Source organism: Hemiscyllium ocellatum, chromosome 10 (genome assembly GCF_020745735.1).
Source record: "Hemiscyllium ocellatum isolate sHemOce1 chromosome 10, sHemOce1.pat.X.cur, whole genome shotgun sequence".
In the NCBI taxonomy this organism is placed as follows: Eukaryota; Metazoa; Chordata; class Chondrichthyes; order Orectolobiformes; family Hemiscylliidae; genus Hemiscyllium; species Hemiscyllium ocellatum.
The window spans coordinates 11,571,932-11,599,320 of NC_083410.1; the positions used below are offsets into that span (position 1 = coordinate 11,571,932).

The following is a 27,389-nucleotide window of genomic DNA, read 5'->3' on the forward strand; positions in this document are numbered from 1 at the left end:
GACTTCCGCATAGCTGGATGATGGATGTCAGAATGGTTGCAGATTAGCTCCAGTGCACGCGTAAGGATGGCAGAAGACAAGGTGACATGGCCTCTTATGAAAGCAGACCTCCTTTCAGGACTAGCTTCAGCTGCAAAAGCAAAAAGTGATATTCCCAGTGGAGGTGGGAGAGTGACAGTGTATTCCTTTATGTGTGGCCTAGCGCCACAATTGGTGAATGTGAAGATTTCCGTTCTTATTTCTAGGGTGCTATAGCAAGAGATTATCCTGCAGAAGGTCTTGTGCTATGAAAGCTTGGTGTGCTTAAAATAAAAAATATGGTTGCCCAGTCTTTGCCAATTACAAACTCTGCTGCAAATAAAATTGTAGATGCATCTATTTTGATCATTTTTAATGTACTGTTTTAGTACATTAAAGTACAGCAGTTTAGCTCAGTTGGCTGGATGGTTGATTTGCAGAGCAGTGTGATGCCAACAGCATGGGTTCCATTCCCATCACTAGTTTGAAGTTACCATGAAGGACTCTCCTTCTTAACCTCTTCCCTCACCTGAGATCTGGTGCCCCTCAGGTTAAATCCCCACCAGTTGCTTCTCTCTTTTAATGAGAGAGCAACCCCTATGGTCTGATAAGACTATGACGACACAATGTTGTACTGTTGTATCAAAGTTCATTTAGGTTAGTACAAGCAACAGAATCCAATACCAAAATGAGAACCTATCTAATATTTCTTTTGGATTTTTTTTACCAGCCTCTAACTAATTGCACACTCAGGTCAGTTGGAAATAATTCAATGTTATTTTAAGTTACATTTCTTTCATTGAAACAGCTAAAAATAATTGAAAAACATTGGTTGCTGGGAGGAGGGCAATGACGGAGATGGGAGCTTAATCATCACAGTTAGAGTTATATCACCAAGCTATTTCTAGATAATTAACCTCATTTGTTTCCTTTTTTTCAATATTACTTAAGTGAAACACTGGTAAACAATTTTGTTTTCTCTACTGATCTCCATCTCCATTGTTTGAGGCAACTGACATGAAAAAATCTCTTCTGCAACCTCCTTGTCCTAGGATTCATTCACTTGTTCCTGTCTTAGAAGTCCTATCAATTGTTGATCAGGCAGATTGTAAGATAGCAGTATGGGGCACTTTGAAGTTGGGCAAATGTTCCATTAAGACAACAGCATAACTTTATCAGCCTGTGCTAATTCTGAGTTTAGGTTGAGCACAGATTGTTTCATAAATATAAACAAAAATGGAATGGATGTTTCTTTGAAACATGGGGCTGAATTCTATCAGTTGGACAGTTAACAAAATGGCATAGGAAGGTATCAGGTCCTATTCCCAATGCTATAATTCTTGTATCAAGAAGATAGCTGCATGTTCAATTGAACCACTTAAGTGACCAACTAGGACCCATTTTCTGCTCGTCTCTGATATATCAGAAACTGGGGCCAGCTATTGTTGGTTGACTGCCCAGTGCAACCTGGTCATCCTGGTGGGGCATTTCCTTCTTAGTTACTTGTGGGGAATCCTGATAGCAATCACCATCATTGAGGCAATGTTGCTGAGTGTGCAGAGCAAACGTTGCCTGTATCTCTTCTCCCCCCCCCCCCCCCCCGCCAGCTTGCCAGAGCTTACCCTCCAGGTCCTGGTTAACCTCCCAAGCTGACTTCCCTCTCTTTAAGAACACCCAATATGATTCAAAATATTATGAATGCTCGCAATATGGAATGTAAAAAAAATGCTGGAAATATCCGGTCTGGCAGGATCTGTGAAAACAAACAATGGTGTTATATGTTCCTGGTACAGCCTTATTAATAGCCACTGCAAGGAGTTGAGCTGCTGAAATGATTAGGCTGATGGCTTTTCAGAGTAGGCTGCTGCACTTAGAGGTGTAGCCCTGAATGCTTGGGTCATCACATCTCTGAACTTCCTGCTACAGGAGTGGGACTTCTGCTTCCACCAAGTTGGCACCATGGACTATAATGGTCTTTTCCAGTTTTACACGGTCTGGTAACTTTCAACATTTTTTTTCTCTGACTGCCTTTTTTTTTAAAACAATGGCGCTAGCATTAGGTATTCAAAAGGAACCCTCAGTGTTTTAATCTTGGATTGACTCACTTGCGTTGGCAGAGTGAAACCATCTCCACTCCAGGACCAGACCACACAATCCAAGCTTTATAAAGTCTCAGTAGCACAATGGTGCTTTTGTATTCCAACCCTCTTGAGATAAATGACAACATTGCATTCGCTTTCTTAATCACGGACTCAACCTGCATGTTTACCTTTAGAGAATCCTCGACTAGCACTCCCAGATCCCTTTGTACTTTGGCTTTACGAATTTTCTCACCGTTTAGAAAGTAGTCTATGCTTTTATTCTTTTTTCCAAAGTGCAAGACCTCACATTTGCTCACGTTGAATTCCATCAGCCATTTCCTGGACCACTCTCCCAAACTGTCTAGATCCTTCTGCAGCCTCCCCACTTCCTCAGTACTACCTGCCTGTCCACCTAACTTCGCATTATCGGCAAACTTCGCTAGAATGCCCCCAGTCCTTTCATCCAGATCATTAATATATAATGCAAACAGCTGTGGCCCCAACACTGAACCCTGCGGGACACCGCTTGTCACCGGCTGCCATTCTGAAAAAGAACCTTTTATCCCAACTCTCTGCCTTCTGTCAGATAGCCAATCCTCAATCCATCCCAGTAGCTCACATCGAACACCATGGGCCCTCACCTTGCTCAGCAGCCTCCCGTGTGGCACCTTATCAAATTCCTTTTGAAAGTCTAGATAGACCACATCCGCTGGGTTTCCCTGGTCTAACTTACTTGTCACCTCTTCAAAGAATTCCAACAGGTTTGTCAGGCATGACCTCCCCTTACTAAATCCATGTTGACTTGTTCTAATCAGACTCTGCTCTTCTAAGAATTTAGAAACCTCATCCTTAATGATGGATTCTAGAATTTTACCAACAACTGAGGTTAGGCTAATTGGCCTATAATTTTCCATCTTTTGTCTTGATTCTTTCTTGAACAAGGGGGTTACAACAGCGATCTTCCAATCATCCAGGACCTTCCCTGACTCCAGTGACTCTTAAAAGATCTTGAAAGATCTCAACCAATGCCTCCACTATTTCCTCAGCCACCTCTCTCACTCTTTTCCTCAGCCACCTCTTTTAGCCACTCACATATTCTTCAATTATATGAGTGGCTAAAAATCTGTGTCTCCTAGCCCTGAGTTTTTTCAATTGTAGTGTCTACAACCGGGCGGCACGGTGGCACAGTGGTTAGCACTGCTGCCTCACAGCGCCAGAGACCCGGGTTCAATTCCCAAATCAGGCGACTGACTGTGTGGAGTTTGCACATTCTCCCCGTGTCTGCGTGGGTTTCCTCCGGGTGCTCCGGTTTCCTCCCACAGTCCAAAGATGTGCGGGTCAGGTGAATTGGCCATGCTAAATTGCCCGTAGTGTTAGGTAAGGTGTAAATGTAGGGGTATGGGTGGGTTTCGCTTCGGCGGGTCGGTGTGGACTTGTTGGGCCGAAGGGCCTGTTTCCACACTGTAAGTCTAATCTAATCTAAACCCTCCCAAATATGGCCGGCTCTTAACAGTCCTCTGCAGTGACCTAGCAAGCTGTTTTACTTGTACTGCTTCTTTGTCCAAATAGAAAACTGCCATAACTTGAGAACAACGCTGCTGACCCTATCAACCCTGCAATGTCCTCCTTACCAAATGTGGAGTCTCAGCCAAAATTGGGAGAACTGGCCCTAAGATTAGCCATCCACCAGCCTGATGTCATAATTTCAGAATCATTTCTGATAGACAATGTCCGAGATGCCATTGTTACCATCCTTTAGTATGTTTAGCAGGTCAGATAAATTCATAAATGTCTACAACCCATTCTTCTGTCAAATGAGTCTGTGTCAGTCATACAAGTGAATCTAATTATTCTATGCATGAGGTAATGGTATACAGTCAGGAATAATTTGCCTGGGCATCTTCAACAGTGACTCCAGATTGCATCAAGTCTCATAACAGCAGGGCAAGGGGATTTCCTATTGCCCGTTATCTCTTACGATCACGATAGGTTGTCGGTACTCCATATTGAACTGTACTTGAAGGAAGCACTGAGGATGGTAAGTGCACAGAATATAGACTGAGTGAGGGCTTCAATATCCAGCACTAAGAATAGTTCAGTAGCTGCATCCTAAAATGACATAGCACAGTATTGAGACTGGGTCTACAGCACCAGATAGGAACTATCAAGAGGGATCAATCTACCTGATTTCACTTTCCAATCTCCTGTCACCTGTGCTGTGCAACCTTTGATGAGACCAGACCTCCTCTTCCATCCCGTTTAGCAAGTATGAATGTGACTTTGCTGAACACTTTAGATCCTGGAAAGAAGTCTAGCCTTCTAGGTACTTTTCTAATTCAATTATAATGTGGTGGTCATTCACTGATACAATCAGATGAGGCTGCAGAGTTTCTTTAACAACAAAACAGAAGCTTATTGAAAATGAGATTCTAGATGTAGAACACAATTAAATCTTGAAACCGTATCATTGAGAGAATTAGGCCCATAGGAATGTCCTCTCTCCATCAAAGCTTGAAGTTAATATATGCCTGACTTCTTTTCAATGAACTGTGAAGTTAGAGTTGTACAGAAGTACAGTTGTTTTATATTAATACTCTCAAAGTGAGCTTAGACTTTTATCAACCTCTAATCAGTTGCAGATTTCTAATTTGTTATGATTCCTGAAAGTTGCTTTTCAAGCTAAACTTTTTTGAACAGTTGTAAGGAACTTGCATTGGACAGGGTTTAATTATCTCAACCAATGGATCAGATTTAAGCTCTGCAGTCCTAGCACATCCAGTCACGAATAATGATGGACACATACAGAACTAACAGGAGGTGGAAGCTCCATAATAATCCTTAAAGATGGGAAAGCTCAACACTGCTGTGGGTGGCATGATGGTTCACTGGTTAGCACTGATACCTCACGGTGCCAGGGATCCAAGTTCGATTCCGGTTTGTGGTGACTGTCTAGGTGGAGTTGCACATTCTCCTTGTGTGGGTTTCCTCTAGGTGTACTGGTTTCCTCCTACAATCCAAAGCTGTGCAGGTTAGATGGATTGACTATGCCAAATTGCCCATAATATCCAGGCTGGGTGGGTTAGCCATGGGGAATGCGGGGTGATATGGTCAGGGTGTTTGTTCTGGGTGGGTTCTTCTTCAGAAGGTCAGTTTGGACTCAGAGTCAGAGAGTTGTACAGCAAGGAAACAGACCCTTTGGTCCAGTTTGTCTCTGTCAATGTCCACCCCACATTGTTGGGATTTGACAATTCTATATAGCTGGAGCATTTTCTCGAAGCACAAGAGTAATGGATGGATGAGGAGCATGGATAGGATAAATAGACAAAGTCTCTTCCCTGGGGTGGGGGAGTCCAGAACTAGAGGGCATAGGTTTATAGTGAGAGGGGAAAGATATAAAAGAGACCTGAGGGGCAACCTTTTCATACAGAGGGTGGTAGGTGTATGGAATGAGCTGCTGGAGGAAGTGGTGGAGGCTAGTACAATTGCAATGTTCAAAAGGCATCTGGATGGGTATATGAATAGGAAGAGTTTGGAGACATATTTATTCCTGATGAAGGGCTTTTGCCCGAACGTCGATTTCGCTGCACTTTGGATGCTGCCTGAACTGCTGTGCTCTTCCAGCACCACTAATCCAGGTTGGACTGAAGAGTCTGTTTCGTGCTGTACATCTCTATGATCTGTGAATGGGAACATGATGTAATGATTACATGATGTTCCTGTGCAGGACACATACCATCCTGACTTTGAATTCTGTAGTGATTTTCGTTTCTTTTGTTGCTTGCTAAAATTTCTGGAAATCCGTTCCTCATTGTCTCTCCACCTAAGGACTGCAGGGGTTTGAGAAGGCAGATCAGTGACTTGCTCCAGGATAATTTGGGATGGCCAATAGATGTTGGCCCAGCTAGCACTATATGCATATTTTTTTAAAAGAAGGACCTATTCCGTTGACACTACCAATCTTCCTGACTCACCAGGATCAACAAAGGGCTCACCTGTAATTAATTTACTGATACTGTCCTGCTCAAACAAACATCCTTTTTTGCAATTCAAACAAGGAAGATTTATTGGTTCTGATGCAACTTGGGGCTTATTTGGTGTAAGTCTGCAATATCAAGTCAGAAAAAAAATTGGTAACATTTTGTTGCTGAACATTTTCTGGTTTTATTGGGAATTGTCGCTCTGGCAGTGTCAGTGGAGACAGAAACAGATGTAGATTACAGTGCCCTTCGGCCCTCGATGTTGCACGTCCCTGAAAAACCAAACTAACCAAAACGATTCCATTCTCGTGTTTCTGCGTTGGAATTGGAGATAAATAGTGAGACTGGGAAGAAGGAAAAGGAAGCTGTGATAGGGTGGAAAGCAGAAGAGATTGAACGTGTAGTTAGATTTAATATTGCAACTGCTATCTTTAAATTACTAATAAAAACAAAATTAAAATCCATTCGCTGAAAATCTGAAATAAAAACAGAATTATCGAATCAAAAATACTGCAACACTCGCGGAGTATATCCACACTTTGTTTTGTGCATCCACAGCTCTTATTAGTCCGTGTCTTATTGAAGGGGATGAATGCTCAGAAGGGAGTGGTTTGTCCAGCCCCTCCACCAGGATGCTCAGTTCACGGAAGTGGCTTCAGGTTCGCTGTTTCTGTCCAGGTGTCGCTTCCGGACTGGGCTGGGCTGTGCGGTTAACGTCAAAGCGGCCACCTTGCTCCAGGTAAGGAGCGCTTGCGGACGGTGGGTGGCCAGGAGCAGCGAGCCCCGAGCTCTAGGCGACATGTGCGGCTTCGGTAAGTCACTATGTTGTTCTTCAGTCAGAAAAGATGAAGCGTAGTAACAGTGTGTCCAGGGAAGAAAAGGGTCCCGAAACGCGTTGTTGCAACCCACAACAGATAATCCCACGAATGACTTTCCCCCCTCCCCTAAAATCTTGTTCTTTGCTGGGAGTTAAATGTTAAACAAACCCCGCCTTAATGTAATGATGCATTTCCAATATTTAAATGCTTTTCCTTTTTACGATTAAACATAATAGATTTAAAACAAAGGAATTCTTGTTCTGAAATATTGCAATGAATTTGAAATGGGTTGATTGAGAATGAAGGATTAGAAACAGATTTACTGGTGATTTTTGAGAGATTGAAATGGAAACCTTTGCGAGGCTGTGGTGAAATAATAGGTGATTGTGACTGAATAGTATTTCGGTTGTGGAGCAAAAGGCCTAGTTCTGAAAGATTCTGTGAAAAAGCTGAGATAGCTACTTCCATTTTTTTTAAGATAACCAGTGCTGATTTTTCTTTTCAGTCTACAAATTGATTGAACAAATATGGGACTATTGACACATGTTTTATAACTCTATTTGGTCAATTTCCAATGTGGAGCCAGGAACCTTTGTCTTTTTATAAATCCCTGAGAACCTTTGATTACGTTCACTCCATTACTAATGCTACCTAGTCATCGCTTCTTTTGATTACAAATTGCAGCCCTGCTACAGTTCATATGTAGCTGAACTTTCACCTTTGCCTTTTGAAATAATCCAGTCCATGAGGAACAATGTTCTCATGGCCAGCTAACTATTTTGTACTCTTTAAGAGAACTGAGAGAGGAAAATGAGAATTAGAATTGGAATTCCTACAGTGTGGAAAGAAGCCCTTCAGCCCAACTGGTCCACACCAACCCTCTGGAGATTATCCCACTCAAACCCATTCTTCTACATTTTACCCCTGAATAAAGCATATATCTTACACATCCCTGACCACTATGGGCAATTTAGTACGGCCAATTCACCTAATCTGCATATCTGTGGATTGTGGGAGGAAACTGGAGCAAGAGTGACAGGAGGACAATAATAAAAGACAATATGGATTTGTAAAGGATCGATAAAGGGGGTAAAAACAATGACTGCAGATGCTGGAAACCAGATTCTGGATCAGTGGTGCTGGAAGAGCACAGCAGTTCAGGCAGCATCCAAGGAGCAGCGAAATCGACGTTTCAGGCAAAAGCCCTTCATCAGGAATAAAGGCAGTGAGCCTGAAGCGTGGAGAGATAAGCTAGAGGAGGGTGGGTATGGAGAAAGTAGCACAGAGTACAATGGGTGAGTGGGAGAGGGGATGAAGGTGATAGGTCAGGGAGGAGAGGGTGGAATGGATGGGTGGAAAAGGAGATAGGCAGGTAGGACAAGTCTGGACAAGTCAATAAAAGGATCAATAAAACCTACTGATCCTGCTGGAATCTTTTGCAGAGGTGAGTTCAGGAGACGGGGGATATCAGTGAATACAATGGATTTTCAAAAGATGACATCTGTCATGAGAAACTAATGTTGGAGTTCATGGAGTTGAGAGCAAGTTATTGACCTAGTTAAAACACAAGGTAGCAGGAGAAAGAGTCACTATAGTGCACAGGGACTCTTCATTTGCAAAATGTAACCTCTGCATTCATTGTATTAATTAACAACTGGACAGCCTGTCCTATCCAAGTTTGTTATATGGCACAGGGATAAGTGGCATTGTATAGATTTTAAAAAATGACAAGTTATTGGTGAATTAAGTGATTGGGCAAAACTGACAGATGTCAATGTACTTTGGATCCAAGAACAGTTGATTAGAACACTTACTGCAATAGCTTTTTACTATTTCGTGTAAGCTTGAAGAGACTTGGGAGTTTATGTACACAGATCACTGAACTGTCATTGACTGCCCCAAAATAAATCAAAATAATTGTAAAATGTATGGTGGCTCAGTGGTTAGCACTGCTGTCTCACAGCACCAGAGACCAGGGCTTGATACGACCCTCAGGCAACTGTCTATGTGGAGTTTACATATTCTCCCAGAGTCTGCATGAGTTTTCACCAGGTGTTTTGGTTTCCTCCCACAATCCAAAGATGTACAAGTTAGGTGAATGGAGTGTGGTGCTGGAAAAACACAGCAGGTCAGGCAGCATCCGAGGCGCAAGAGAATTGATGTTTCATTCCTGATGGAGGGCTTTTGTGCAAAACGTTGATTCTCCTGCTCCCGGATGCTGCCTGACCTGCTGTACTTTTCCAGCACCATACTTTCAACTCTAATCTCCAGCGTCTGCAGTCCTCACTTTCGCCAAGTTAGGTGAATTGGCTATGCTAATTACGCATTGTGTTCAGAGATGTGTAGGTTGAGTGGATTAGCCATGGGAATGTAAGGGTAGAAGGATGGGTATGGGTAAGATGCTTTTCTGAGGGTTGGTGTGGACTCGTTGGGCTGAATGGCCTGTTTCCACACTGTAGAGATGCTATTCTATTCATACATCGAGAACTTGAGTATCGAGGTTAGATGTCATACTGCAGTCTTTGAGGGAGAATTTTGGAAGGAGTATAACATCAAAAATGATAAGAGTGGGATAAACCCGTTCAGTGGTTTTATCATGTGTGTATTAAACAAATTTAACATTGTATGTGTGGTTGTCGGGTCAAAGCTACAACAATGAAGCTCTGGTTTTGTGAGACTGTTGGGAGGAGCTTAGAAATTGTGGTCTTGAATGCTCATCGTTCTCCATCACTCCTTTTGTCTCCTCCCTCCCTGACTTTGATCTCTACTTCTGTCTCTTTCTGGTCTTTTGTGAAAGTAAGAGCAAAACAAAGTCCTTAATGTCTCTGAGCTACATGTCCTGCTTTTTACTGCTTTGCAATGACTTACCAAACCTCCTGCTCCTGGGCCCCCTGTTCTGAAATCTTTCCCTAAACATCTCTAACTTTCCATGTCTCTTTCCCTGCTCCTTTTAAAATGGTCCTCAAAACCTATCCCTTTGACCAAGCTCATGGTTGCCTGTCTGACACATCCATGTGTGGCTGAATGCTAAACTTTATTGGGATTGCTCCTGTTAAGGATCTTTAGGATATAATGCTCTGTTAAATGTGCTGTATAAATGCAACTTGTTGCTCGTGTCATTACCCTGGAAGTGGTTGCAACAGATATGTGATTTTAGGATTGAAACAGCAGATGTACAAGGATTATTGGTTGAAAGCATTCAGACTTGCATGCTGACAACTTTTATACAAATTTAATTGTTTATAAATTATTCAGATCATTCAACTCTTGACAACATCAGCAGTCAATTATCAGCTACTTATTCAGTTGAATAGAAAATGACCAGGCAGATCTACCCACATTTGTTGCATTGACTTGTGTCGAGTGAATAATTGCGCTTTTAAATCATCTACCCATTTAGTTAGATCACAGTAATTAGTTGCAAATACTTGTTATGTGAGGTCCCTTTGACTTCTCAAAGCCAGTTCTTGGATTTAAATAGGCACTGAGCAATAGTTGTGCTAAGGGTGGAAGCAAATGATGTTGTGCAGATCAAAATACACCGTAGATGGCCTTGATGAATGAAGGGGGCATGTATACCTTAGTCTGGATTTGATTATAGCACATTTTTTCATGCCCGTTTAGTTTGAGCAAGCTGAAGTCAGGGTAAGAATATTCAGATGAACAAAAACAAACATTACTGGAGAAGCTCAGCAGGTCTGGCAGTGTCTGTGGAGAGAAAACAGTTACCATTTTGGGTCCATTGACCCTTCAGAATTATTCAGAAAATGTTGAAGTTTGGTACAAGTTCTCAAAGGTCTTGCCTTTGTTAAGTTGCAGAAGTTTGTTGAGAACTTGTTTCCGTGCTGAGCAAGTGGTGATCAAGAAATCAAAGGTAGCTGCAAACAAGTTAAAGCTGGGTATCATCAAAATGCAATTAAATGGTTACTCTTATCTCTGGGTATTGTTGTTGAGAATGAGTAAGCAAAGGTCAAAGGGTTGAGGGAAATGGCGTGTTTAGGCGGTGATGTAATGTGAGGTAGGTGCTGGTGTTGTAGAGAGGGCGAAGAGATTTTGAACCCTCTGGAATCACCAGTATTCCCAACGTAAGAAGAGCTACATTTCTAGTCAGAAGAAGGTTTTGATTGGATTAGACTGGTGTTTTGTCGAAGGTAAGCGAATTCCTCCCTTCCCAATTTAAGATAATCTTGAAAGCCTGACTCTTACATGCATACATGTCTGATTAAATGATATCTGATAAACTGATTCTGTTGAGGGCGGGTCATGCCAAGTGCAAATAAAAAAACACTTTGCAAATATTTGTGTTTTGGTTCAAATAGCAATTCAAGTTATCACTCAGTACTTTTTAAAAAGAGCTTTTGTGCTGCAAGACCCACATCAAATTTAACAGTATTATTTGTCCTTCTTCATCACTGCCTCCGATAATTAGCATTGTCAAATTGTGAAGCTACTTGTTGTCAGCGGTTTTTTTTGTAAATATATTTATTAACGCAAAAAATTTTTCTGACTTTTATAAAATTATTGAAAGTACAACCAATAACAAATACCAGTATAATAAAGAGAAAGCAAACACAAATTACAATACAACTACTGTCTACTAACCTACCCTATAGTACAAAACAAAACCTAATACTGTGCAAAACAACACCAATAAATAAGTAAGTGACTAATAGATCAAAAAAAGCAAAAGAAAACAAAAAAAACACAAAGTAGCTAAGCTCGGCACAAAGCTCCCAAACAAAAGAATGTTACCGTTATGTATATACCCGTATTAACTCAGGAGTACCCCTCCAGGGCTCAACAAACCTAACTGTCCTGGTTAAACAAACTCCCTAGTTAAAATAACTGACAAATCTATATCCAAATAACCCAAATATGGCTGCCATGACTTAGAAAAATAGTCTGTTGTGTGGTGTACCATGTTTGTAAAAAAATTCCAAGGGAATGTGCTCCATAATTAATTTCCGCCATCCCAGCAAACCTGGCGGGTTCTCAACTCGACCAATTCATCAGAATATTCTTCTGTGCACAGTATGCAAGAATATTAAATAGTGTCTTCCCATGCCCATCTAAGGATGATAAATTCGGTAGATGTAGAGGACAGATATTGGGTCGACTTAAATTTAAGTCCTCAATACCCTCCCCATCTCTCCTGCCACCGTACTCCAATTAACATGGAGCCTGTGGCATATCCAGAAGCAATGGGTAAGAGTACCTTTATTTTACATTTGGGGCACATTGAAGGTGTCCCTTTTTAAACTTCACCAGACGGTCCGGTGCCAGATGAACCCTGTGCAGAACTTTTAACTGCATAGCACATGTCCTATTCCAGACTGAGATCTTTGTGCATTCTCCCATGTTTCAGAAGAGATCTCCACTCCTAGGTCTTGCTCCCAGACCTCATGTAATGGGAAATATCCTGCCAGGCCCTGCCACCCAGCAGGTGATAGAAGGCACTAACCGAAAAGTTGCTTGTGGAACCTCGCAACAACTTCTTATTACTGCGCTTATAGGACTTGGTAAGAAGTGTAGTCATCTTCTGGATGAAATCCCTAATCTGGAAAAAAAACGGAAAATATCTCTGGGCAACTCAGTTGCTCAAAAGACATCATTACATCCCCCTCAAACAAGTCTCCCAAACTGGAAACGCCATAGTGTGAACCCCGAGTCCATCACCCCTGGTCAGAACCTTGGCATACCAACTATAGGCATACGTGGCAAAGTCTTGGATAAGCAACCCTCACTCTGACGCATCGGCCCCCCATGCCTTGACTGTACTAACAACAATGGGGTCTGACAGTGGTCCATAACTATCCTCCTCTTATCCATGAACAACAGGTTAATAAGAGGGTACTTTGCCTGGGAGGCCTCGATATCCAGCCCATATTGAACCTGGATTGTTATCTACTCCATCACAAAGGACAACAGGGAACTCAGTTGATATCTCCTAATGTCTGGGAAATCAACTCCTCCCCCTCCTTGAGGCAACTGCAATTTAGTAAGTTTGATGAGGGGCTGCCCACGATGCCAGACAAAGGAACCAAACCATTCCATAAGCTTCCTCAGTGTTGACCTGGAAAACATTATGGGGAGCATACACATGGGATAAAGCAAATGAGGAAGAACATTCATCTTAATGAGAGATATTTGGTCCAACCATGAAATTGGAAGAGCCTCCCATCTCTGGAGATCCCACCTAACATTGTCGAGCGAGTGAGCAAAGTTAGTCCGAAATAACCGATCAAACTTGGGGGTAATAAAAATGCCTAGGTATCGGAACACTGCCCGTGCCCACTTAAAAGGGAACACGGGTCCATTTTCAACCTCTGGCACTTCCTTGAGGTTCCCAAAGGCTTAGCCTCTGATTTTGCAAAGTTGTTCTTATATCCTGAAATAGCCCCAAAGAATTGATACGTTGTATCAGATGTGGCATGGAGGTCATCAAAAGGACATCATCCGCATACCATGTAATCTTGTGTACTCTCAATCCCACATCCGGAGCGGTTCTGTGGATGTTCTGACAATTTGGCCTCTGCCATCACCAACATAAACAACAATTTGTGTGAAAGGGGGCAACCATGACGACTACCCCTACCAATCCTAAAGTTCCCAGACATCACCCCATTGATGATGACCGTGGCTAGAAGGTGGCAATTATAAAACCTCCACCTACCTAGCAAAGACCCACCCAACCCAAATACTCTAAGTCATTAAACAGTACGGCCATTCCACCCGGTCAAATGCTTTCTCTGCATCGAAGGAAATCAGCAAACCCTGAATAGATCGTTGCTGACAAACTTGGACCATATTCAGCAACCTTCTAATATTATTGGAAGACCTACGGCCTCTTTATAAAACCTGTCTGGTCCTCTTTAACAATATGGGGCAACACCTTTTCCAATCTCAGCACCAAGGTCTTAGACAGAATCTTGAGATTTGAATTTAATGGATAGATGGGCCTGTATGAGGCACAATCCTCAGGAACCTTCCCCTTCTTAAGAATTAAGGAAATATTAGCTTCTCTCAAAGATGGTGGTAGGCATTCATGCATTTAGGAGTGATTGTCAAGGCTGATGTTGAAGATGTACAGAATCCCTAAAACTCCTTTATAAAACTCACCTCGGAGACCATCAGGGCCAACCACTTTCCCACTCTGAAATTGCCTAGCTGCCTCCTGTATTTCCTGAACTGTCAGGGGAAATTAAGGAGAGAGGTCTGTTCCAAGGTTACCCCTGCGAGGTCCAGGTTCTTAAAGGCCTCCACCTGTCCTTGCAACCTTCAGACCGATACAATTCAGAGTAAACACTCTGAAAAGCCTCATTAATCCTTTTGGCATCATATGTAAGGACCCCAGCACTGTCTCTGATTGCAGTATTAGATTGAGGAGCACGTTTTTTCCTAGTCATGTATGCTAAATACTTTCCTGGCCTATCACCATACTCGAACAGGCTTTGTCTAGCAAAAGCAAGTTCGTCCTTTGCAGTTTATGTATGTATTGAATTCAAGGCCGCCTGAAGGGCTGTGATCTGTAGCTTAGTCACGGAAGGCTGTGCAAAACGTGCTGCCTCAGCGGCTTTCAATCACTCCTCAAGTGGACCCTGCTGTTCCTCCTCCTGTCTTTTCCCTAGCCGAATAGGAAATAGCTAATCCCCAGCAAAGACCTTAGCAGTCTCCCACAGCATAGAAGGACTACTAGCCGCGCCTGAGTTGATAGTCAAGAATTCCTGAAATTCCTTCAGGAAGTATTCCACAAATTTGAAATCCTTAAGGAGAAAAGGATCCAGACGCCAGTGCAGCAAACCTAGCCCTTCACTCTTGGCCTTAACCTCCAAATATACCGCCACATGATCAGAGATAGCTATGATCCCAATTTTACAACCCATAACTGAATCCAGAAGGGCCGAGGGAGCCAGAAAGAGATCAATCCTCGTTTGACATTTATGTGGGTTTGAAGAAAAAGGTGAAGTCCCTGCTGGTAGGGTGAAGACATCTCCAAATGTCCACTAGCCCTAACTCCTTGCATAGTGAAGAAATAGTTGGAAGCCCACGAGGCATCCTGTCCAGTGTTGGATCCAAAAGACAATTGAAATCCACCCCCGATGATGATGTGCCGTGTTCCAGAGGCACTCTGCTTAGAGAAGGCACTAATCAAAAATTTGATTGGATGCACCGGAGAACAGTAGACATTTAAAATGCCGTATTCCTCTCCATGTTTTTAGATTAGATTACTTACAGTGTGGAAACAGGCCCTTCGACCCAACAAGTCCACACCGACCCGCCGAAGCGCAACCCACCCATACCCCTTACCTAGCACGACGGGCAATTTAGCATGGCCAATTCACCTGACTTGCACATCTTTGGACTGTGGGAGGAAACCGGAGCACCCGGAGGAAACCCACGCAGACACGGGGAGAATGTGCAAACTCCACACAGTCAGTCGCCTGAGTCGGGAATTGAACCCAGGTCTCGGGCGCTGTGAGGCAGCAGTGCTAACCACTGTGCCACCGTGCCGCCCATCAGGGCCTTAAGTATCGCAAACCGCCCCTGCTCATCTTTCACCTGCTCTAATAATATGAACAGAAGATTTTTCTGGATGAGTACTGCCACTCCCCTACTTTTTAGTAGTAATGGATGAAAAGAATACCCAATCATAATCCCCCCACTGTTGTAGCTTCAGGTGTTCCCCATCATCAAGATGAGTTTCCTGCAACAAAGCAATATCAACCCTTTCCCTCTTAAGGTTAGAAAGTACTTTTTTTTTCCTTTTTAACAGGTGAATGATTTCCCCTGATGTTCCAAGTGCACCATTTAACAAAACACTTAGCTATATCCCCTTTCAGAGACCCTTGAACCCTTGGAAGGAAGAACCCTGCTTGCAATGTGCCAAGCACAAATAAATAAAGACTCATAGAGTCAAAGAGTAGTTTTTGTTTACACAATTCCATCATAATTACAAACAACTATTACTACCAAAACACTACAGAAAAACCAACTGTAAAATCTTGAATGGAAGACTCTCCCCCTGCCCATAGGGGACACTCACCCTAACCGTCCCTCCTTCTCAACTCCTTCAAGTCCGGACTGTGCCCCAGTACTTTGTGGGCGGCACGGTGGCACAGTGGTTAGCACTGCTGCCTCACAGCGCCTGAAGACCCGGGTTCAATTCCCGACTCAGGCGACTGACTGTGTGGAGTTTGCACATTCTCCCCGTGTCTGCGTGGGTTTCCTCCGGGTGATCCGGTTTCCTCCCACAGTCCAAAGATGTGCGGGTCAGGTGAATTGGCCATGCTAAATTGCCCGTAGTGTTAGGTAAGGGGTAAATATAAGGGTATGGGTATGGGTGGGTTGCGCTTCGGCGGGTCGGTGTGGACTTGTTGGGCCGAAGGGCCTGTTTCCACACTGTAAGTAATCTAATCTAATCTTAGGTGTAAAAAAAACAAGGAGATGATCCTTGAATCAACCAAAGAAAAGGCAAAGTCAGGTTAAGCACTCAGCCCATCCCCAGCTTCATGTCACCCCTACTTGTGACTAAAGGAGAAAGAGAACAAGCAAATAAAAAAGAGACAACAAAGGACTTCCACAAAATTTCTCATAATAAAATCCAGTTAGGAAAAAAAAAGGAACAACATATTCCAAGTTTTTTTTTGATTATTAGGGAGAGAGAAAGGAAAATGCAGGGAAGAAAGGAAAAAGAGGACTAACATTAAAACAGACAGACTGGTCTGAAGAATGCGGTTAAAGTTTTTAGTTTTATCCGCTGAGTCAAATATTTAAACTGAGTCCCTGTGGCTGAAACGGAGCATCTCATGGAGTACTGGATACCCAGGTTCCTTAGCCCCTTTTTAACTTAAAGGATGGACTTCCTCATTTGAGTTGTGCAACAGTGCCTGTGGATCTTTTCCCAGTGATCTGGAAGCTTCTATTACTTTTTGCTTGTCCTTGTATGAGTGGAAGTGCACTAGGACCTGCCGGGGGTGCTGTACTGGCCCTGACCTGTGCACTGCGACTGATAGGCCCTTTCAATCTGCAGCCGGCTGGACTTGATTCAAAGGCCCAGGAACTCGGGCAGCCAGTGTGCAAAGAATTTGACTAGCTGCCCATCTCCTTCATCCTCCTGGGAGCCCAACAATCCAAAGATTCATCCTCCGACCTTGATTTTAGAGGTTGTCATCTTGGTCTAGTTAGGCCCACATCCCCTGTTCCGGTACCTGGATCTGACTGGATGAGGACTCCATCACCGCTTCCGAGGCCTTGGTTTGACCTTCCACCTCCTCCAGCTGCTCCCCGAGGCCCTGGATCTCCCGGTCATACTTCTGCAGCATGGGCATGATGGGTTGGATCTGGGCATGCTTTTCGCAGATCTCCTCAATCGCAGCCCCAACTTTCGAGGTAAGTCTCCATCACCGCTGCCAATTCCTGAGAGGTCAGATCCTGGGGGGGGCGGTGGTGGTGGTGGTGGTTCAGGAGAGGCTGCTGCTGCTGCAGTCTCTGGTATGCCTGGTGCTGCAGGAGAGTGCCCTCTTTGCTGCTGTTTGCTCGTTCCTTTTCCCTTTGGCATCCTTCCCTTTCCCAAATATTAACAAATGTGTTCCGAAATGTGTTGAACTAATAACTTCTCCACATAAATTGGCCAGGGATGGTTTTAAAAAAAACAATATGCCTTGGCTGTTCAGCAGAGTCGCCCATGGCAGTTCTACAGAATTGCCGCCATCTTAGAGTTAAAAGTCTGGCAACAAGACACCATTAAACCTACTTCCTATGGTATGGGTGTCTTTGGCAAGACTGACATTGTTGTTCATCCTAATTGTCATTGAACTGAATGGCTTGCTTGGCCATTTCAGAGGACTGTTAAGAGTCAAACACATTGCAGTGGGTCTGCAGGTGTGTAGGCCAGATCCAATGGGAATGGCAGATTGCTTTCCCTAAAGGGGAGTGTGTTTTTACAGCAATCAATGATAGCTCATCTTTACTTTCACTTCCAAATTATTACTTATTGAAATCCAATTTCCCCAGCTGCATAGATGGGATTTGCATCCATGTCCCCAGAACATGCACCAACTGCAAGAAATGCAAAACGTGCGCCCACACCTCCTCCCTTACTTCTCTCCAAGGCCCCAAGGGATCCTTCCATATCCACCACAAATTCACTTGCACATCCACACATATCATCTGTTGCATCCGCTGCACCCGATGTGGCCTCCTCTCTATTGGGGAGACAGGCCGCCTACTTGCGGAACATTTCAGAGAACACCTCTGGGACGCCCAGACCAACCAACCCAACCACCCCGTGGCTCAACACTTTAACTCCCCCTCCCACTCCACTAAGGACATGCAGGTCCTTGGACTCCTCCATCGCCAGACCATAACGACACGACGGTTGGAGGAAGAGCGTCTCATCTTCCGCCTGGGAACCCTCCAACCACAAGGGATGAACTCAGATTTCTCCAGTTTCCTCATTTCCCCTCTTTCCCCCCACCCCCACCCCCACCTTGTCTCAGTCAAATCTCTTGAACTCAGCATCGCCTTCCTAACTTGCAATCTTCTTCCTGACCTCTCCGCCCCCACCCCACTCCGGCCTATCACCCTCACCTTGACCTCCTTCCACCTATAGCATCTCCATTGCCCCTCCTCCCTACCTTTTTATCTTAGCCTGCTGGACATACTTTGCTCATTCCTGAAGAAGGGCTTATGCCCGAAACGTCGAATCTCCTGTTCCTTGGATGCTGCCTGACCAGCGCTTTTCCAGCAACACCATTTTCAGCCCAGCACATTATCCTTTTGATTACTATTTCAGTTATTACTATTGCCACTGTACCAACTGAGACCACAACCATTATTGACTGGTGGAGGGGGCTTGAAGGACTAAATGGTCTATTCTTTTTAATTATTCTGTTCAGACATGTTATGTCACATACTGAGTTTTTCCAGCAATATCTATTTATGTATGTCTGGGAGCTGCTGTTCCTAGATAAATCTACATTTGACATTTTATGAGCTTTTTCAAAAGCCAAAAATCAAACAACACCAGGTTGGTTGCAATTTCAAATAAACCTGTTGGACTGTAACCTAGTGTTTTATTTTTGACCTTGTCCACCCCAGTTCAACTGTGGCATCTCCACATCATTTTTAAAAGCCAGTTGACCCGAGTTCAGAACCAGCGTGTTTCTGTGAGGATGAAAGATGATGCTGGTAAGATTTGGGAACCTTGGGTGACAAGAGATGTGGTAAGTTTAGTTGAAAATAAAAAGAAAGTATATGTTAGGTTTAGGAAACAGAAATTAAACAAAGCCCGTGAGTATATTGGAAGCAGAAAATAATTTTTCAAAAATTGGGAGGGCTAGAAAGGTCCTTGGCAAGGCAGAATCCCAAGGCATTTTATACCTATTAGGAGCAAGAAGGTAAATAGGGAAAAGGTAGGTTCACTCAAGGATAAAGGGCATTTGTGTGTGGAGCTAGAGGGAGTGGTGAGATCCTTTAATGAGTGCTTTGCTTCAGTATTCACCAAAGAGAAAGACATGAATGATGGCAACTTGTTACACTCCAAGGCATGTCGATATTAAAAAGGAGAACGTGTTGGGTGGCTTGAAACACATCTATCACTGTATACTGAAGGGAGCAAGGGAGGAGATTGTTTGAGGCCTTGACAGAGGATACAGAGATCTCTTTAACCACAGGAGAAAGTGAGGACTGCAGATGCTGGAGATCAGAGCTGAAAATGTGTTGCTTGAAAAGCGCAGCAGGTCAGGCAGCATCCAAGGAGCAGGAGAGTCGACGTTTCGGGCATGAACCCTTCCACAGGCAAGATCCCAGAAGGCTGGAGAATAGCCAGTGTTATTTCAACGTTTTGAGAAGGACAACAGGGATAATCCAGGAAATTATAGGCTGGTGAGTCCTACATCAATGGCAGGGAAAGTATTGGAGAAGATTCTGAGGGACAAGATTTACTTGCATTGAGAGAAGAATTGACTTGTTGGCAGGAGTCAACATTGCTTTATGCAGGCAACGTCTTGTCTTACAAACTTGCTTGTATGTTTTGAGGAAGTTACAAAATAATTGATTTGAGGTTAAGGTGGAGATCTTGTCTACATGGACTTTACAAAAGCATTTCACAAGGTCCCTCATGATCGACTGGTCCAGAAGATCAAATTGCATTTAATCCATATGAGTTGGTAAGTTAGATCAAAATTGGCTTGGCTTTCAAAGACTGAGTAGTTGCAGAGGTTTGTTTTTCTGACTAGAGGTCTGTAACCAGTGTGGCTATGCAAGGATCAGTACAAAGACCTCTGTTGTTCGCAATTTATATAAATTATTTAGATGAAAATGTTTTAATAAATTAGCAGATGACGTGAAAATTGCTGGAGTTGTGGATAGCTAGGAAGGATATCAAAGGATGCAGCAGGATATAGATTAAACTGGAAAGTATTTTGGGGCGAAATGGCAGATGGACTAACGTCCAGATAATTGAGGTGATGCATTTTGGAAATCCGAATGCAAGAGAAAAGTAAATGGCCGGACCCTTTGAGCATTGATTTACAGAGAAAACTTGACATCCAAGTTCGAAACTCCCTGCAAGTGGAAACACAAGTGGATAAGATGGTGAAGAAAACATACAGCAAGCTTGCCTTCATTATTTGGGACACTGAGTGGAAAAGTTGGCAAGTCGTTCCACAACTGTATCAGACTTTGGTCAGGAGTACTCTGCATAGTTCTGGTTGCTGCACTATAACATGGATGTGGAGAATTTTGAAGATGCAGAAGAGGTTTAGCAGGATGTTGCCTAGCTTAGTGTATATTGGTTATAAGGAGAGGTTGGACAATCCTAGTTTGTTTTCAGCGGAGTATCAGAGGCTAAGGAGCAGGGGCGCATCCTAATAGAAATACATAAAATTTGAGGGGCATGGGTAGGGTGGGCAGTCGGAGTCTCTTTGCCAGGTGGAAATGTCAAATATGAGGGGGCATAGATTTAAGGTAAGAGGGGCAAAATAGGCACCTGGAATGCTGCTAGGGGAAATGGTAGAAGCACATATGTTAGCAAGATTTGAGGCATTCAGGTAGACAGTAAAAGGATATACAGTAGACCATGTGCAGGCAGGTGGCTTTAGTTTAGAATAGCATCATGGTCAGCACGGGGGTGGCGTGGAGGGCTTGTTCCTGTACAATTCTGTGGAGAGAAAAGAGTTAATGTTTTGAGTCCCATGTTTTGATGAAATGTCACTAGACTTTAAACACTAACTCTGGCAGCATCTGCAAAGAGAAAACAGACTTGGTGATTTCTCCAGAAATTTCTGGTTTTATGTGTTTCATTTCTCCAGTTCAGGTTTTTTTTTAAAACGGGATGTCTGATACTGCTGTATTTTTATTAGCCCACCTAACAGCGATAGTGCTTATATTTTCCCCAGCACCCATGTTGTGTGTGTGTACAGGTGTGAAACACAAGGTGCACGAATCTTTTTACTCCATTTCCACCACCAGGAAGAAAGGACATATCTGAGTGGCCAGTGACAAGCAGTGCCCTTCACATCAAAGGGCAATGCTGTGCGATTAAACAGTGAAGGGGAGGATAGGGATTAAATCAAAATAGTTGGACAAGAAATAATACACTCCACTCCCTGCGGTGCCCACCTCTCCCTGAACAGCTCAAAGGTATTGGTGGACACCGCGTACTCCTCCTCCTCCAGAGACACCCAGGCTCTAACATATCCAGTTCATTGTTTTGTGTTATGGCACATACCTACGATAGATGGGACTTGAACCGTGGCCTTTTGGACTCAAGATATAGACACTGCCACTTTGCTGCAGGAAATCATCAAATCACAGAATTGCAGTTTTGAGGTCTTTCATGACACATGGTAAGCTGGCCAGATTTCTGGTTTTATGTGTTTCATTTAGGGCGGCACGGTGGCACAGTGGTTAGCACTGCTGCTTCACAGCACCAGAGATCTGGGTTCAGTTCCCGCCTCAGGGGACTGACTGTGTGGAGTTTGCACGTTCTCCCCGTGTCTGCGTGGGTTTCCTCCGGGTGCTCCGGTTTCCTCCCACAGTCCAAAGATGTGCGGGTCAGGTGAATTGGCCATGCTAAATTGCCCGTAGTGTTAGGTAAGGGGTAAATGGAGGGGTATGGGTGAGTTGCGCTTCGGCGGGTCGGTGTGGACTTGTTGGGCCGAAGGGCCTGTTTCCACACTGTAAGTAATCTAGTCTAATCTGTAAGTAATCTAATCTAATCATTTGCCTAGGGTTAATGAGGAGCGACCTTTTATTAATTTCCTTTGGTGAATCTGGAAGGTTTATGTGGAAGATCTTTGCCTCTCTTTTGTTTACGAACCTTTCTTTCCTCAATGCACGTGTGAACTTTGTTGTTCTTTGCTTCAACAGATAAGGTGAAGGGTCCCCGGAATTTAATGAGAAAGGGAATCGCGCTAATTTTTCTTGGGCACATCAACTTCATTGTTGGCGCAATCGTTCATGGCACTGTCCTGAGGCACATTTCAAAACCTGAAGGAAAAGTGACTGCTGAATATTCAGTGGCCAACATTATTTGTGTCATCTCAGGTTTGTTGGTGAGTTCCTATATTCCATTTATTTTATTGGAGTGAACTGCATTCATCCTGCCTAGAGTGTTGCTGTCGAATTCTTGATTTGATGGAAATAGATGCTCATGAATGTTGTTTCATGAGAGAATAACAGGACTTGCATTTCCAGAGCAACTTTCACAATATTGTAACATCTTAAGGGTTGATAGTCAAGAAAGCATTTTCATCTGAAGTAATGGTTGAATCAGGCCTCAGTTTAGCATCTTGACCAAAAGATAGAAACTTGGATTGTGTAGTACTCCCTCAGAATTGCACTAGAAGTGGCAGCCTAAATTTTGCACTTTAGCTATGGGGTAGGACTTGAAGCAACAACCTCTTGGGGGAACAAATGCTACTTATGGGCAGCTCTAATTCGAGCTGAGTTTTTTTTTATCCTTGTGTTGCCATGGCTTGTTTGGAAGGAGTCTCAACAGTCAGAGGGTTGTGAGTATAGTAGCTAATTTAGAGATCAACACAGAATGTAGTGTGACAGTCCTGGTACTAGTACTGAGGCATGGCCAGAGCATCATCCTCAAACCAAGACCCTGTCTGATGCCTTGAGTGGGCATTAAAGCTTGTGGCACAACGTCAAAGAAGAGCAGGCAGTTATTACACATGTAATGGGAATAAATATTTATCCCGGAGCCAGCATAATTTTTAAAAAGACAAATTCTCAGGCTGTATATGGGAGCTTGCTGTGTCCAAATTGGCTGCCGTGTTTTCTACAGCAGTGAGTCCTTAAAGAAAAAGCAAACAAAGCAATTTTGGATTCTAAGATCACAAAATGCAATAATATTTTAACTTGGTGTACAGTGCTTCGAAATTAATAAATCAACCTAAGATGCTTCTTAGGGTTATAAAGCAAAATTTGGCATCCAATCATATGAAGACATTTTAAGGCAAATGACCAAAAGCCTCTTCAGAAGCAGAGTTTAGAGACCGTCTTAAAGGAGGGAAAGGTGGAGAGGTTCAGGGTGGGGAATCCTAATGTGAAGCCTTGCTGGTTGAAGGCATGGAGCACTTACAATCAGTAATGTACCACCGAACAGAAGTGGAGAGTGCAGACATTTCTCCAGAATTTTGAGCTGAGGGTGTTTTGCAGAGATCAGGAAGGAGAGGGGATTCCAAATGCTAGCAATAAAAATATAAGGTACTAGAAATACCCACTGTCAATCAGCATTTGTAAAAGGAAGATGTTTTATGTTACTGAGAGAAAGCTGTGTTCTATTGAGATTCTGTACTTAAAATAGTTAACTGTCCTTTCTCTTTGTACCTGCTGAGTGATAATTTCCTCCCTCAATGGTTGCACTATATTGTCTTTCTGGATTAGTGGTACTGGGAGAGCACAGCAGTTCAGGCAGCATCCAAAGTGCAGTGAAATCGACGTTTCGGGCAAAAGCCCTTCAGGAATTAAGGCAGTGAGCCTGAAGCGTGGAGAGATAAGCTAGGGGAGGGTGGGGGTGGGGAGAAAGTAGCATAGAGTACAGTAGGTGAGTGGGGGTGGGGAAATTTGAGCTGAGGGTGGTTGCAGAGATCAGGAAGGAGAGGGGATTCCAAATGCTAGCAATAAAAATATAAGGTACTAGAAATACCCACTGTCAATCAGCATTTGTAAAAGGAAGATGTTTTATGTTACTGAGAGGAAATTCGACGTTTCTGTGCTTTAACCAGCAACACATTTTCAGCTCTGATCTCCAGCATCTGCAGACTTCACTTTTTACATGAAGGTGATAGGTCAGGGAGGAGAGGGTGGAGTGGATAGGTGGAAAAGGAGATAGGCAGGTAGGACAAGTCCGGACAAGTCATGGGAACAGTGCTGAGCTGGAAGTTTGGAACTAGGGTGAGGTGGGGGAAGAGGAAATGAGGAAACTGTTGAAGTCCTCATTGATGCCCTGGGGTTGAAGTGTTCCGAGGCGGAAGATGAGTCGTTCTTCCTCCAGCTGTCTGGTGCTGAGGGAGCGGTGGCGAAGGAGGCCCAGGACCTCCATGTCCTCGGCAGAGTGAGAGGGGGAGTTGAAATGTTGGGCCACGGGGCAGTGTGGTTGATTGGTGCGGGTGTCCTGGCGATGTTCCCTAAAGCGCTCTGCTAGGAGGCGCCCAGTCTCCCCAATGTAGAGGAGACCGCATCGGGAGCAACGGATACAATGAATGATATTAGTGGATGTGCAGGTAAAACTTTGATGGATGTGGAAGGCTCCTTTAGGGCCTTGGATAGAGGTGAGGGAGGAGGTGTGGGTGCAGGTTTTACAGTTCCTGTGGTGGCAGGGGAAAGTGTCAGGATGGGAGGGTGGGTTGTGGGGGGGCTGGGGGGTGTGGACCTGACCAGGTAGTCACGGAGGGAACGGTCTTTGCGGAAGGTGGAAAGGGGTGGGGAGGGAAATATATCCCTTTTGGAGGTGGCGAAAATGTCGGCGGATGATTTGGTTTATGCGAAGATTTGTAAGGTGGAAGGTGAGCACCAGGGGCGTTCTGTCCTTGTTACGGTTGGAGGGGTGGGGTCTGAGGGCAGAGGTGCGGGATGTGGACGAGATGCGTTGGAGGGCATCTTTAACCACGTGGGAAGGGAAATTGCTATCTCTAAAGAAGGAGGCCATCTGGTGTGTTCTGTGGTGGAACTGGTCCTCCTGGGAGCAGATACGGTGGAGGCGGAGGAATTGGGAATACGGGATGGCATTTTTGCAAGAGGCAGGGTGGGAAGAGGTGTAATCCAGGTAGCTGTGGGAGTCAGTGAGTTTGTAAAAATTGTCAGTGTCAAGTCGGTCGTCATTAATGGAGATGGAGAGGTCCAGGAAGGGGAGGGAGGTGTCAGAGATGGTCCAGGTAAATTTAAGGTCAGGGTGGAATGTGTTGGTGAAGTTGATGAATTGCTCAACCTCCTTGTGGGAGCATGAGGTGGCGGCAATGCAGTCATCAATGTAGCGGAGGAAGAGGTGGGGAGTGGTGCCAGTGTAATTACAGAAGATCAGCTGTTCTATGTAGCCAACAAAGAGACAGGCATAGCTGGGGCCCATACGGGTGCCCATGGCTACCCTTTTGGTCTGGAGGAAGTGGGAGGATTCAAAGGAGAAATTAAGGGTGAGGACCAGTTCGGCCAAACGAATGAGAGTGTCGGTGGAAGGATACTGTTGGGGATGTCTGGAGAGGAAAAAAACGGAGGGCTTGGAGGCCCTGGTCATGGCGGATGGAGGTGTAGAGGGATTGGATATCCATGGTGAAGATGAGACATTGGGGGCCGGGCAAACAGAAGTCTTGGAGGAGGTGGAGGGCTTGGGTGGTGTCTCGAACGTATGTGGGGAGTTCCTGGACTAGGGAGAATAGGACAGTGTCAAGGTAGGTAGAGATGAGTTCAGTGGGGCAGGAGCATGCTGAGACAATGGGTCGGCCAGGGTGGTCAGGCTTGTGGATCTTGGGAAGGAGGTAGAATCGGGCAGTGTGGGGTTCCCGGACTATGAGGTTGGAAGTGGTGGGTGGGAGATCTCCTGAGGTGATGAGGTTCTGTATGGTCTGAGTGGTGATGGTTTGGTGATGGGGGGGTGGGGTCATGGTCGAGGGGGCAGTGGGAAGAGGTGTCCTTGAGTTGGCATTTGGCTTCAGCGGTGTAGAGGACAGTGCGCCAGACTACCACTACCTATACTGTCTTTTGGCAACAGTATCACGGCTGCTGTGTAGATTGTTGACTTTTGTTTAATCAAGCAGCACTTTTTAACTCTTCCAAGTGACTTTGTAGACCCCAGAACCCATTTAAACTCTGGGTGTGACTAATTGGAGTTTCTTATGTTTCAATTCTTTCAGAGTATCTTAACGGGTATCATCGCTATTCTGGTGTCACGGAATGTAACCAAGATAAAACTGGTATGTGGTTTAATTATAGTTATGCTAAAAAGTGAAAGGAATTTTTTTAAAAAGTTTTATTTTTGAACTTTTTATAAATGTGAAATGGTGAAGATTCAACAGGGGAGGGTTTGCACAATTTTCTAGCACTCATATTGTGATCTGTCAGCATTTGTCTTTAAAACTAACCGGTTTAGCTGAATGAGCAGCCTGCAAATGTCGAAATACAGAAGTTGTTATCAGTGATTTCACGCCTTCTCTGTTGAAGGCTATTGTCTTCTCCACCGCCAACACTTATGCAACACACAGTCTGCAATCAAGTACATAGCACTGAAATGATGAGAAAACTCTGCCCTTTTTATATTATTCCTCTTCCTGTCAAAACCCTCAAAATAATTGCACCTTGTTAAATGAGGTGCATCTGCACTTTTAGTGGTACACTATTGCCCACAGAAACCAATACTCTAAAACAGTACACTTCTAGTTGAGAGATCATGAAACATTCTCATTGATACATGACCTCAAAACAAAACCTACACTTAGATGTGATTTGGAGATACCGGTGTTGGACTGGGGTGTACAAAGTTAAAAATCACACAACACCAGGTTATAATCCAACAGGTTTAATTGGAAGCACACTAGCTTTCGGAGCGTCATTCCTTCATCAGGTGGTAGTGGAGGGTTGAATCCTAACACACAGAATCTATAACCAAACTTTCATGGTGTGATGTAACTGAAATTATACATTGAAAAATTGAATGTCTGTTAAACCTTTCATCTGTTAGAATAATCTGTTCTTATCTGATCTGAATCATGCTCAGCTGAGCCTCTTGTTTCACAAAATTCGGAACCTAACTCCTTCCCTACCTACTTAAACCCCATACACATTCTCCGGGTCAGTGTGGACTTGTTGGGCCAAAGGGCCTATTTCCACACAAGGGATTCTAATTCGAGCTGAAGTTGCTGAATGATTTGTTGACATGATTTGGAGATGCCTGTGTTGGACTGGGGTGTATAAAGTTTTAAATTCACACAGGTTATAGTCCAACAAGTTTAATTGGAAGTACACAAGCTTTCAGAGCGCCGCTCCTTCAT

At 44.0% G+C, this 27,389-nt stretch overlaps 1 protein-coding gene across 2 annotated transcripts in view; it reads left to right on the forward strand.

Annotated features, from left to right (window-relative positions):
• Nucleotides 1-6,746: 6,746 nt before the first annotated feature.
• Nucleotides 6,747-27,389, forward strand: part of LOC132819648 (keratinocyte-associated protein 3-like) — a 40,707-nt gene continuing 20,064 nt past the window's right edge. The window contains exons 1-3 of one of the 2 annotated variants that reach the window (XM_060831250.1): nucleotides 6,747-6,888; nucleotides 22,267-22,451; nucleotides 26,256-26,315. In XM_060831250.1, coding sequence (XP_060687233.1) covers nucleotides 6,876-6,888; nucleotides 22,267-22,451; nucleotides 26,256-26,315 — 258 coding nt within the window. In that variant the 5' untranslated portion in view covers nucleotides 6,747-6,875. The remainder of the gene's footprint in view (nucleotides 6,889-22,266; nucleotides 22,452-26,255; nucleotides 26,316-27,389) is intronic. The other variant, XM_060831251.1, reaches the window with a different exon arrangement.